Below are 12,799 nucleotides of genomic sequence, written 5' to 3'. Positions count from 1 at the left end.
ATCCTAAAAGAAATGAGGGTAGAACATATAGGTGCAAATGCTGGGGGATTTGTACATATGAGGTGGATGATCATGGATGTTCACTGCAAGTTCAGTAAAATGAGAATCCAGGGTCACTTGCTGAGAGTGAGCAAAGGAGAGAAGATATTTGAAGTCTGAGGAGAAAAGTGCAGACGTTAGAATAGGCATCTAAGTGGATCGGAAAAGCACAGGAAGACTGGGGGCAGCACAAGAGATCCATGTAAAGTCAGAGGTCAGGAATTTAAAGGGAAGCCAGGCAGTGTGGCTATGCTTTTCTCTGATTTCTTCTGATGCAGTCTATAAGGCAGAAAAGGCTAAGTTGAATTTAACAGGGGGTTGGGGTTTCACAGATGAGCACAATAATGTAAGACAGGAAAAATAGTTGAGCATGTATGAGAGGGATAAAAGGATAAAGAGAACAGAGAACAGGGAGCAGAAACAATAAAATGTATAATCCTGATGGAGCTGAAAGATTGGAATTAGGGTAGTAGAGGAAATGACCTTAAAAAAAGAGGTCAGAAAGTGGACCTCTGGAATTATATGGGTTATAATGGAGGCAGTGTTATTTGTAATGATAAGGTCAAGGAGATGCCTACGGCAGGGGAGGTAGAGAGTAGGTGTAGGAGGAAGTTACTGGAGAAGAGGAGGTCAGAGAAATGAAATGTCAGAGTCTGGGAAGGGTCATTCTCATGCGATTGACATTAAAAATGGCTAGAGCCAGTGACATAAGCCAGAAGCTATAATCTTCATTCTAGGATGACCTGGGGCTCAGAAAAGGTGAGTCACAGCGGGTGTCGTGGGTGTCCTTCTGATGACATGGGAAGAGGGAGGGAGAATGATCAAAAAACAGCAATGAGGGATGAGCCACCTACCTCTGCTGCCCACAGGTCCAAGGCAAATGGACAGAAACCTCTCTCTGAGGTCCTCTGAGGTCCTCAAGAGAGAACCCAGACAAACAGGCGAAGGGAACACTGCAGGGCACTTGCTATTGTGGGTGTACTGACGACTTCTAGTGTCAGAGGGTAGAGTGGAGAGAATTTAGGAGGCAAGGAGGAATGGAGGAGGCTCAGAGAAGGGATGCCAGAGCCACATAGGGATCAGAATTGAGAAGTCTGGTGGTGACTGAGATGAGATCAGTTCTGATGTTCCCAAGACAGGCATCAGGGGAACCACAACTCAGGCACAACACAAAGATGGAAAGAGAAAGACGTCCTCTCTCTTATTCTTACCATGTTTTGTCACACGAGAGTTCTCCCTATTCTCCATCCTGTCACACGGCCTTTTCCAACTGTGCCTTATGCGCTCCCAGATGGAAACACACCAGACCATATGGTATGTGAATGCAGGTGGCAGACAGCAGAGTGTCAGAATGGGAAAAGTGCAGTGTGAGGGCCCAGCAGATAGGAGGTCAAACCCTGCCATCCCATGGTCTAACCTCTCAGAGGCCCCTTAACTTTGTCTTCTTGTGGGTGCTAAGAGAGCACAAATATTCACCTTATGTATCAAGCACCCAAGCATTCCATAAATGCTCATTTCTGATTCAGAATGTTTGCAATCTATAAAAAGAAGGAAGGTAGCATCTACCGGACATCTCCTAACCAGGCCCTGTGCCCAGACATGCATTTTTAAATTTGGATTTCATACCACTCATTTTACGGATGTGGAAAGTAAGACTCAAAACAGTTAAATTATTTGCTCAGCATCTCATAATCAGTAACTGGAGAAGTAGCATTTACATGGGGTCTTCTCACGCCAAATCCAGACTACACGGCCTGACACATAGTAAAAGCTCAGTAAGTATCTGTTAGAGGAATAAATGGTGTGACTAGGTGGGTTTGTGAACATCAAGGCCGGCTTTGTGCACCAGCAGCATCAGTACTTATGAATGAAATGTGACTTAGGGGTGCCCCCAACTTTGCCTGAATCCTCTAATGGGAAATGCATTTTTGTCTCCTCCTCATACATGTTCATCTGTCTTAGAAACAACACAGAGCAAGGCCTTCTTAGTCACTTATTTCTCAGTGTAAACAAGGTACTTGGATCCATACCTACAAACCAGTTTTTATAATTACAAGTTTGAAGGGGCTGGGGGAACCCTCAATAATCAACTTATTTGACACATTCATTATTCCCTACCTCACACACATCACAAATTTAGGTGTAAATCTAGGTTCAGATATGTAGCCCCAAATACTGAAAATAAAACTTTCCCTTATTCATCAATGTCTGTGAATGAAGACAGCTGTACTGTATACTTCTCAACTTCTACTTCTCCATTATTTTTTAGCAAAAGAAATTTGAGGTAAAATTCCTCATTTATAAGCCAGACTCTGCAAACCACCCTGTAAGATTTCATTCAAAATTGTCAAGAAAGAATAAGGAGAAACCAGTCTTAGATACGAGGGACTGGTTTCTCCTTAGAAACCAGTCTTAGGCTTGAACAAGACACAACATCACCAGCTTGTGGTAAGCTAGGTTTCAACTGACAGGCACCGATATTTGTAAATATTCAGGGCCTAATGTATTATATTTTAAAAGTGAAAATCTACTTACATACAATTTCCTGAACTAATAACATTACTGAATAATGACTACAAAATCAGAAAACTGCTGGGGGAGGAAATCCACAAATGAGATTTCCCTGCAACATGGCAATTACTCCGCATCCTGGTCTACAAGCCAGGAAACAACTCTTCCGTCAATTTTGCGTTTTTCTTTTTCTTTTCATTTCCTTTTTATACATTTATTTTTTTGAGAGAGTCAGAGAATGCAAGTGGCACAGGGAGAGAGAGAATCTTAAGCAGGCTCCATACTCAGAGTAGAGTCCATTGCTGGGTTCAGTCCACGACATGGAGATCATGACCTGAGTCAAAATCAAGAGTCGGACACTTAACCAACTGGGCCTCCCAAGTGCCCCAATTCTGCATTTTTCTCATCCAGTTTTTACACTGTCCTCCTTGTAGTTGATTGTAAACACATGGCAACAATAGGGCTAAAACACTGCAGGTGCGGCTGATGGAGCCCCCAAGGAAAGGCCTTTCCTCAGGAAGACTTATTGAGCCCATCGGCCAGCCAGTCTAAGGGGTGGCAAAGAGACTGGGGTTTCACCTCCGTAGGACTGACAAACATCTCAGTGGTGACACTGAATTGGAGCTTCGGAGAACACATAAAATGACAGTGTATCTGAGGACCTTGATTTCCTCTCCAGCAGCCTGTTGGGCTCTGCCCTTACTGGCACAGCTGCTCTGTTGCTCACATTTGGGTTTTCCCTTCATAATGTGGACCTGGGCCTTTATTACCTTCTAAAAGAATGTTCCTTCAGTTTTAGAAACAGAATATTCACTTTATTCTGATTTTGTTTCATAGTATGGTACCTTCTCATCTTTCCATAATCCTAAACTTTTGATAGTTTTCTGAGTCTGTCTAAACATCAGTGTTTCTCCAAGTATGGCCTCTGGACCAGCAGCCTTGGCAGCATCTGGGCCCCACCTCAAACCCACTGACTAAAGTTTTAAAGTTTTAGCACTGCGTGCTAAAGTTTTAGGAGCCACTCATTCATTATCCTTCAGTTGTGAGCCAGAGTCCGGGACTTTGAGAAGCTGTTATTCCTTTCAGACCTATTGACACAATGGAACTATACCTTTCAAAAGTTTTAAATATACACCTTTCCAGTGCTATAATCTCTTAGATGATTTGAGTTTATATTTACTGGGAATCCACTATATGCTGCCCATAGTCACGAGACTAATCCATCTTTAAGAAAGTAACAATCCAAGAGGACCATAGAGATGCCTGCTTTGGGCGTCTTCACCACCAGTTTCTCTCTTCCATTCAATATGGGGGAAAAAAGGGCTTCTCCTTTGTAAAGGCTGAATAATTCTGAGACTCATAATGCCTGAACTTCTAAAAACCCAGCTCCTGGTTTATGTATGATTACTTTATAATCCACTTACATTCAGAAACCATTCCCAGACTTGGTCTCCACACCCCCCACGTACCATTCAGAGATGTGCAAGGTGGAAAACACAAGGGTATCTTCCTTCAGGGAAACCAAGCTGGTTTCCTTCCATGCTGTCTCTCAACCTTGGTCTTGCCCCGGGTTCTGATCTGAGGGAGGCCTTCCCCAGCCAGAACATCAAGAGAAGCCACAGCCTGGCCCAGCAGTTCACTTCACTCACCGCACTGGTCTGCACGGACTCATCCTCTGGTTTGGCTTTCACATCAATGACTCCATCAGCATGGCGGAAGCAGCAGTCAGCAAGGACATCATAAAAGGTCAGCTTCTGGGCTTTCAAGCCATATTTCTGAAGCCACTTCTTGGAGTCCCAGGTGTCCTCTAAGTTTGACTCGTTCTCAACAGAGGTTGCTCCTGATATTTTTGGAATTACAGTTCATCAGTGCAGCTCATATTCTAGAAGTCATTTGTACTGCACCCTCAACTTAGTATTTACCGAGCTGGAACATGTTCTTTGTCAGATCACATTCATTTCCGGAAGCATGCTTTCCAAATCAGGACTGGCAAAGAATTAGTTCACAAGACCAGAACGCAGGAATCTGCTGCTTTTCATCCTACTTCCTTCTCTACCTAAGTTGCCTACCCCATGTGTTTGTGGAGATGGCTAACAGACCAAGGCCATGTGTCAGGAGAGCATTAAACTTGGGGTCAGAAGTTTCGGATTCAAGTCATGACTCCACCACTTATGACTTGGCTAAGTTGCTCAAACCTAGGTGAGTCACAGCACTTAACCTCTCTGAGCTTCAGCAGAATTCTCCACCTGCAGATTGAAGATAGTGTCTGCTTGGCCTTCCTAAGTGTGTTGAAAGGATTCAGTGAGAAAAGTCATGTGAAAGTGCTTTGTGGTGAGTGGGGATGAGAATTAGGGGCATGTAACTTGTGTTGAGGTAGAAGTCCATCAACCAGAGAATACTGGCAGGCTGCCTTCCAGGAGCTCTGCTGTTAACTTTGGTGAATTTATTCTGATTTAGAGCCTGGACCTCAACTCAGCAGGCTCAGTAACCTCCTACAGTTAGCTCGAGCACCTAGAGCTATATCTATAACTTACCGTAGACAGGCTCACAGGTTAAAGTACAACCAGAACGATAATTGTCCAAATAGTCCCAGCCTTCTACACCTTCCCTTGGTGTTTTCCAAAGGTCATCTATACTCTTTAAGTAGGGGGGAGGTGCTCTGTTAGCTGAGCAGAACACCATGTAACAGAAAAGTATTCATTGGCTCAAACCACTAGTGCCACCTAAAGGAGTATCTGGGGGTGGGCACAGAAGAAGGGGTGAGCAAATCTAAAGTTGAGAAGGAGGCACTGGTGTCTAGAGTGGGCTTGCACCACACTGCACACCATTCCTCCCAACCCCATGCTCCATGGTAGCACACTGGTAGGGTAAAACTGGAGTATTTACAGAATCTGGAAATCAGAGCTTTTTTACTGCAGTGAGTGGACTGGCGAACATTTATCTGAATGCCACTGGAAGGAAGGCAGAAAGAACCCTGAGCTTTTAGTCCCAATGAGACCAGCAGAGCTCCAGGACGACGAGCAGAGGGTGCTGGGCAAAGAGATGGTTTTTTTTTTTAAACAACGTACCACTACATACTAGGTCCACCAGACCTACAAAGTTCATTTCCACTTAGATAAGTTGTTCTCAACCCTGCATGCTGGAATTCTCTGAATTTTTAAAATACTGATGCCTGGGCCCTACCCATTTTTTTTTAATGGTCTGGATATTGAAATTTTTCAAAGATTCATGGGTGATTATACTGTGCAACCAAGCTTTGCAACTACAGCAACATGGAAAGAGCTTTCTAAATTATGATTTGGTGATCCCATCAGTTATGCCTCTACCACATACAGATTCAAGTTCAATTATACTTTTAACAAAAAAAAAAAAAGAGCACTCCATATTAGGGAAACAAAAACACTACCCATACTTGTCTATTATTATATATAAGGGTATATAAAATCAGAATAGGATTTCAAGAAATAAAACACTTTAGAGTCAACCATTTCTCAACTGTATGTAAAGGATTTGCCAAGTTAGGCTACATGTGAACCACATCCTCAGATTTTAATAGAACACCTTTTATATAATACACTCAGACCAACTAGAGCTAGGACTTCTGAAAGAAGCTTGGTTTTGGCTTTTGAACTTTAAGCCATCCTGGCATCAAAAACCCCTTTGTGCACTGTCCCCAGTTACCAGCAGTTGGTTTCTGTGTGATGCACAAAGCCTCTTCTTTCCCTATACAGGGAGCTCAAATCAGAGGCTCCCCAGAGTTTCTGATCCCTGAGGTTCTCCTGCATGTTCTCCTGCATCACAGGGAAACAGCAAAGAGAAGAGAGCCATTTTTGTCAGTGGGATCAGCCTCCTTGGAAAAACCCTTTGAGTGACTATTTTTCCTCAATTATTGTTAATTACATTCTAAGCCTTTGACTCCTCTTTCTTCCTACTTTATTCTCCTCCCTTGTTTCTGATTAACAGGTGTAGTCTGAAATAAAATTTTCATTCAATTATATCCATAGCAACACACAAATCAGCATATGTTTCTCCTCTGCTTTGCGGTTGCCTTCTTTTAAAAAGTCAAGAGCCTTTTCTCAATGATAAATTCAAGCTTACCACAAAAGGACTTCCTAAAAACACATCAAGCCAATTCTAACAAGGGATTTTAAAGAACCAGAGACTAACTTTTGACTCCTAGCTTCACCCAGGACCAGGCAAGTACAGTCATCCTGGGGGCATGATTGAAGCTCCCAATTACTCTCTGAAAAGGGGAATCAAGGAAAACCCCAAAGCAACCTGAACTTAAGAAAGGAGGGGCAGCAAAGCATGCAAAAACAGAGAGCCTAGGTGCTCCAAAGCTGAAGAAAGGAGAAAAGGGGGGAAATCTGCCCACTTGCAGTGCTAATTACACCAATTAGTGGCTGAGCCTTGTCTTCCCCAGGTGTTGAGGGGAAAAGAGTTATCCACTCATTAGAGTCACTTACTAAAGAGTTCTTTCCATTCCCCTAGAGTTATCTTAATTAAAAGTGTTACATAAATCCTCGCCCACAGAGCCTAGTATAATACCTTCCTTTACCACTGAAATGAGAACTCAGCTCATCCTACACCACGTGAGAGACTGCTAAAGATTTTCTCTCAGTTACTCGCAGGAGAAGCACACAGCAGATCACCTCTGTGCCACAGAATTAATGTGTCTGGTTGTCTCCATCCTACTTGTCAATCTCAAAACATGTTTTAATGCGCAAGACCTACTGGCAAATGCTTTTGAAACATCACTGCTATAGCCAGGGCCATAGCAAAAAGACAAATTGGGCACTGTTTATCTGTGCCTACTCCTCCCCTCAAGGTGTCGTTCCCTAGTGGCTCATGACCACCAAGGACTTATCACCATAACTGCCCTTCCCATGGCGATAGTTAATCTAATGTGTGGACTTGGCTGGGCCACAGTACCCAGATATTTGGTCAAAGACTGTTCTAGATATTTCTGTGAAGGTATTTTTAGGTGAGAGAACATTTAAATCAGTAGACTTTGGGTAAAACATATTACCCTCCATACCATGATACAGCCTCCTCCATTCACTTAAAGGCCTTTAATAGGAAAAAGACTGAAGTCCTCTGAAAAAGAGAGAATTCTGACAGCAAACTGCCTTGGGACCTGAAACGCAACACCAGCTTATGAAGGCAGGCTGGTGTGTCCCGCAGAGTTTGGACTTGGGAGTTTCCAAACTCATGTGAGCCGATTCCTTAAATATATCCATCTCTGTCTCAACCTCTTTCTCTCTTTGCGCACACACACACACACACACACACCCTGTTGATTCTGTTTCTCTGAAGAATCTTGATTAATACGGTCATCTCCTCCATTGAAGACTGCTTGTCCAGCACCACATTCCTGCCATGTTACATCCATGAGCCTCTCAAGAGGACCATCAGCTAATGAATAAATTAGAGCTCTAGATCTGGAACCAACCTCAGAGAGCATCAAGTTCAATGTTTCTTACACTGTGGTCCATGAACCTTGCTTCTCCTACATGTCAGTGGCTCCTAGTCAGAAAGATGGTTTCTTAGCAAAAAATTTGGGGAGGCTGAAAATGGTTTCAACAGGTTCTTTTTCACAGGACTTGTCTGAGGAGTCAGCAGTGGGACTCACCATAGTTAGAGGCATAAATATTATTTCCTAAAGTTCTATAGTCCTATAACCTTTCCATATAAAACATTTAGGAGGGCTTCTATCTGACAGACCACAGTTTGGTACACATTTTCCAACATCCCTGTCATTGTGAGTGTCATGAGACACTAAGCCAACACTTGGCTACCCCATGGGAAGTGACACGGCAAAGGATGCTGTGAAGTAGTTGAAAAGCAAAGATTCAGAAGAAGCCAAAAGTGGAGTCCAATGAAAGAAGGGAAGGACGGGGGATGGGGCGTGGGAGGGAAGGAAGAGAGGACGGGGGACAGGGAGGGAAGAAAGAAGGGAAGGAAAGGGAGGAAAGGGGAAGGAAGGGGGGAGAGGGGGAAAGAAGGTGGGGGAGGAAGGAAGAAAGGAATGATTTAAGGATAGCTGGTAAAGAGAGAGAGAAGTGGCAACTGTTAGGACAAGTGACAGCCACGTGTCAGCAGGCAGCAACTGTTGGGCCTAGGGTTGTCTGCAGGTGAGACAGTGAAGCCCACTGGGGTGGGCACTGAGAAGACGTGTTTACAGCATGGCTCAGGAGAGCACCCTGTCTCTCGGCAGTCATACACTTTGCTCACTGTACTTGCTGACTGACAGATATTGGCTGTTCATCTACAGTTGTGAAAGCACCATGGGCTGAGCATATTTACCCGGCACTGCACAGGAGCTAGAAAGGGGAAAAGGGGAGGCAGAGGAAGAGAATGGTAACCCACCATATTCGACAGAACTGACCTGCTAGGCAGGTTTGGGTAACTGTTCTCTTGAGTGATCCAAGGGTTATACACATGAGGGCCGAGGAACAAGATGTAGTGACATGACTGAAGTCACATCTCTAATATGGCACTAAGTCAAATAGCCAGTTGTAGAGTCAGTCCTGAGTGGACTAGCATACAATGGGAAAGAATTTGGATGAATTCTAGGCCCTGGAATACCATTAACTGATTTTTACTTCTCTCTTTAATGCAGGTAAAAATCAAAGCAAAATCTCTGTGGAAAAGAGTTCCATGGTTTACCCAACTTGTTTGTCAACTAGTGGAAAAATTATTTCAACCCTGAGGGTCTCTAATTCTTACAATCCTCAGTGGGGGAAAGGAGGAGGGAAAGGAAATTGAGCAAAGGCAGACATAAAGACCAAAAAGCGCCAGCAGTGGACAGGAGATGGGAGAAGAGCTAACGCCATCGCAAGGATACCATTCCACATTCCTCTTACTTTCTCTTCTGCCTAACTGAAAAAAGGAAACTGAGAAAAATACTTGCTTTACAGGTGGGCTGTGAATGAGGCAGCTGAAGGTAGAAAGTTTAAACTCCAGGGTCTGCAACTGGCTGTTGAGAAATAAGGAGCAACAGTCAGTCTGGGACAGACCTGCACGGAGGCTGAGAAGAAACCACTGGCAGAGCACGCACTCCAAGAGAAGAACTGCAAAAACCACACTGTAGTGTGTCTTCATCTCCAACAGTATTTAAAATAAACTCTAAATAGTCAAGGATCCATGACATAAGCAACAAATTATACCTCTGGCAACTATTTCTTTAAAAATAGCATGACGTGGCAAGATAAACCAATTCAAGATGCTTGGGATAAAGTGGAATATCAAGATTTAAAAGTGAGAAGAGGACTGATTGGCAGAGTTTGGAAACTTTAGATTGAGAACATGAGGGTCACATGGTAGTGATAATGGGAACCACAGAGCAGAGTGTGGATACTGGGATGAAGCCAACAAAGAAATCTGAATCTGCTTCCATAGGGAAATTAAAATAGTGCCACTTTTTTGATCCTGCATCACCAATGCCAGAGTTTGGGGGGGGGTAATTATCAGCCTATTTATTTCATGTATTCTTTAAAAACTTGTTTTTTGAGATATAATTCATATACTATGCAACTAACACTTTTAAAGAATACAGTTGAGGGGCACCTGGGTGGCTCAGTGGGTTAAGCCTCTGCCTTTGGCTCACGTCATGACCTCAGGGTCCTGGGATCGAGCTCCGCATCGGGCTCTCTGCTTCCCCCTCTCCCTCTGCCTGCCTCTTTGCCCACTTGTGATCTCTGTCAGTCATATAAATAAATAAAATCTTTTTAAAAAAGTACACAGTTAAGTGCTTTTTAGTTTATTTACATGGTTGTGCAACTAACATTACTATTTAATTCCAACACATCTTCCTCACCCCACAAAGAAACCCTATGCTCATTAGAAGTCACTCCCCCGGGGCACCTGGGTGGCTCAGTGGGTTAAAGCCTCTGCCTTCGGCTCAGGTCATGATCCCAGGTCCTGGGATCAAGCCCCGCATCAGGCTGTCTGCTCAGCAGGGAGCCTGCTTCCTCCTCTCTCTCTGCCTGTTTCTCTGCCTACTTGTGATCTCTCTGTCAAATAAATATATAAAATCTTGAAAAAAAGAAAAAAGAAAAAAAGAAGTCACTCCCCATTTCCCTTACCCTCTCCCTACCATGAGTTTACTCTATGGATTTGTCTGTTCTGGACCCTTCATGTAAACAGCAACCTACACACTAAGTATGGCTTTTTATGTCTGGTTTGTTTCAAATAACATAATGCTTTCAAAGTTAATCTGTGCTGTCACATGTATCCATGCCACATAACTTATTATGGCTGCATAATATTCCACTGTAGGGATAGACTGCATTTGCTTCTTTATTAATCAGTTTAATAAACATTTAAGTTGTTTCCACTTTTTTGTTTTTTGGCTATTATGATGCTATGCACATTCATGTACTAGTTTTTGTGTGAACCTAAGTCTTTTTAAGGACTTCTTAAAATTCAAGTATAATATATGGTATTACGGGAGTTTCAAGTGTACAATAGGATTCAACTATTTTATATAGTTGTTCACCAAGATAACTGTACTCTTAATTCCCTTTAGGTGTTTCACCTACGCCCACCCCAATCTCCTTTCTAGCAATCACCAGTCAGCTTTTGTCTGTCTCTTTTTTCTTTGTTTTATTTAAGTTTCATATATGAGTAAAATTATATGACATGTGTCTTTCTCTGACTGACTAACTTCACTCAGCACTAAACAATCTAAGCCAATTCATATTGTTGCAAATGGCAAGATTTCATTATTTTTTATGGCTGACTAATATTCCATTGGTATATACACCATGTCTTCTTTAGCCTTTCATCCATTGATGGACATTTGGGTCTCTTCCATATCTTGACTACTGAAAATAATGCTGTAATAAACAAAGGGGGCATGTATCTTTTTGAATTAGTGTTTTCTTGGATAAATACACAGCAGTGGAATTATTGGATTATACAGCAGTTATGTTTTTAATTTTTTGAGGAACCTCCATACTGTTTTCCACAATGGTTGTACAATTTGCATCCCAACCAACAGTGCACAAGGATTCCTTTTTTGTTTGTTTGTTTGTTTTTTTATTTTAACATCCTCTTGTTATTTCCTGCCTTTTTTATTCTAGCCATTCTGTCGGGTGCAAAGTAATATTTCATTGTGGTTTTACTTTGCATTTCCCTGATGATTACTGGTGTTGAGCATCTTTTCATGTGTCTGTGGGCCCTTTGTATATCTTCTTTGGAAAAATATCTTCAGGTCCTCTGTCCATTTTCAAATTGGGTATTTTTTTTATGTGTTGAGTTGTATAAATTCTTTATATATTTTTTATATTAACCCCTTATCAGATGTATCATTTCAAAATATCTTTTCTCACTCAGTAGGTTGGTTCCCTTTTTGTTGATGGTTTCCTCCACTGTGCAAAAACTTTTTTATTTTAGCATAGTCCAATAATTTAATTTTGCTTTTGTTTCCCTTGCCAGAAAAGACATATCTAGAAAAATGTTTCTACAGTCGATGTCAAAGAAATTACTGCCTATGTTTCCTTCCAGGAGTTTCATGGCTTCAGGTCTCACATTTGGTCCTTAATTCACTTTAGGTTTATTTGTGTGTATGGTATAAGACAGTGATCCAGTTTCATTCTTTTGCACATAGCTGCCCAGTATTCCCAACACCATTTGTTGAAGAGATTATCTTCTTCTCGCTATATATTCTTGCTTCTTTGTTGTAAATTAACTGACCATAAAAACATGGGTTTATTTCTGGACTTTCTATTCTGTTCCATTGATCACTGTGTTTGTTTTGGGGGAGTATCACATTGTTTTGATTAGTATAGCTTTGTAATAGGTCTTGAAATCTGGGATTGTGATACCTCCAGGGTTGTTCTTCTTTTTCAAGACTGCTTTGTATATTTGGGGTCTTTTGTGGCTCCATACAAATTTTAGAATTATTTGTTCTGTGAAAAATGTTAGTATTTTGATAGAGACTGCATTAAGTGTCTAGATTACTTTGGATAGTATGGACATTTTAATAATACTGGTTCTTCTAATCTATGAGCACAGACTGCCTTTTTGTTTGCGTTGTCTTCGATTTCTTTTGTCAATGTTTTATAGTTTTCAGAGTATAGCTCTCCCATCTCCTTAATTAAGTTTATTCCCAGGTATTTCATTCTTTTTGTTACAATCATAATGCAATTGTTTTCTTATTCTTCTACTTCATTATTAGTGTATAGAAATGCAATAGATCTGTATGTTAATTTTACATACTGTAAATTCACTGAATTCATTTATC

The 12,799-nt window shown here is 41.8% G+C and overlaps 1 protein-coding gene across 2 annotated transcripts in view; it reads right to left on the bottom strand.

Annotated features, from left to right (window-relative positions):
- VWA3B (von Willebrand factor A domain containing 3B) overlaps positions 1–12,799 on the bottom strand; it is a 216,163-nt gene that overhangs the window by 141,751 nt on the left and 61,613 nt on the right. For both annotated transcript variants that reach the window (XM_044263854.1, XM_044263855.1), the window contains exon 6: positions 4,200–4,390. In XM_044263854.1, coding sequence (XP_044119789.1) covers positions 4,200–4,390 — 191 coding nt within the window. The remainder of the gene's footprint in view (positions 1–4,199; positions 4,391–12,799) is intronic.

This window comes from Neovison vison, chromosome 8 (assembly GCF_020171115.1).
Source record: "Neovison vison isolate M4711 chromosome 8, ASM_NN_V1, whole genome shotgun sequence".
NCBI classification, from domain to species: Eukaryota; Metazoa; Chordata; class Mammalia; order Carnivora; family Mustelidae; genus Neogale; species Neogale vison.
This window is presented reverse-complemented; position numbering and strand designations above follow the sequence as displayed.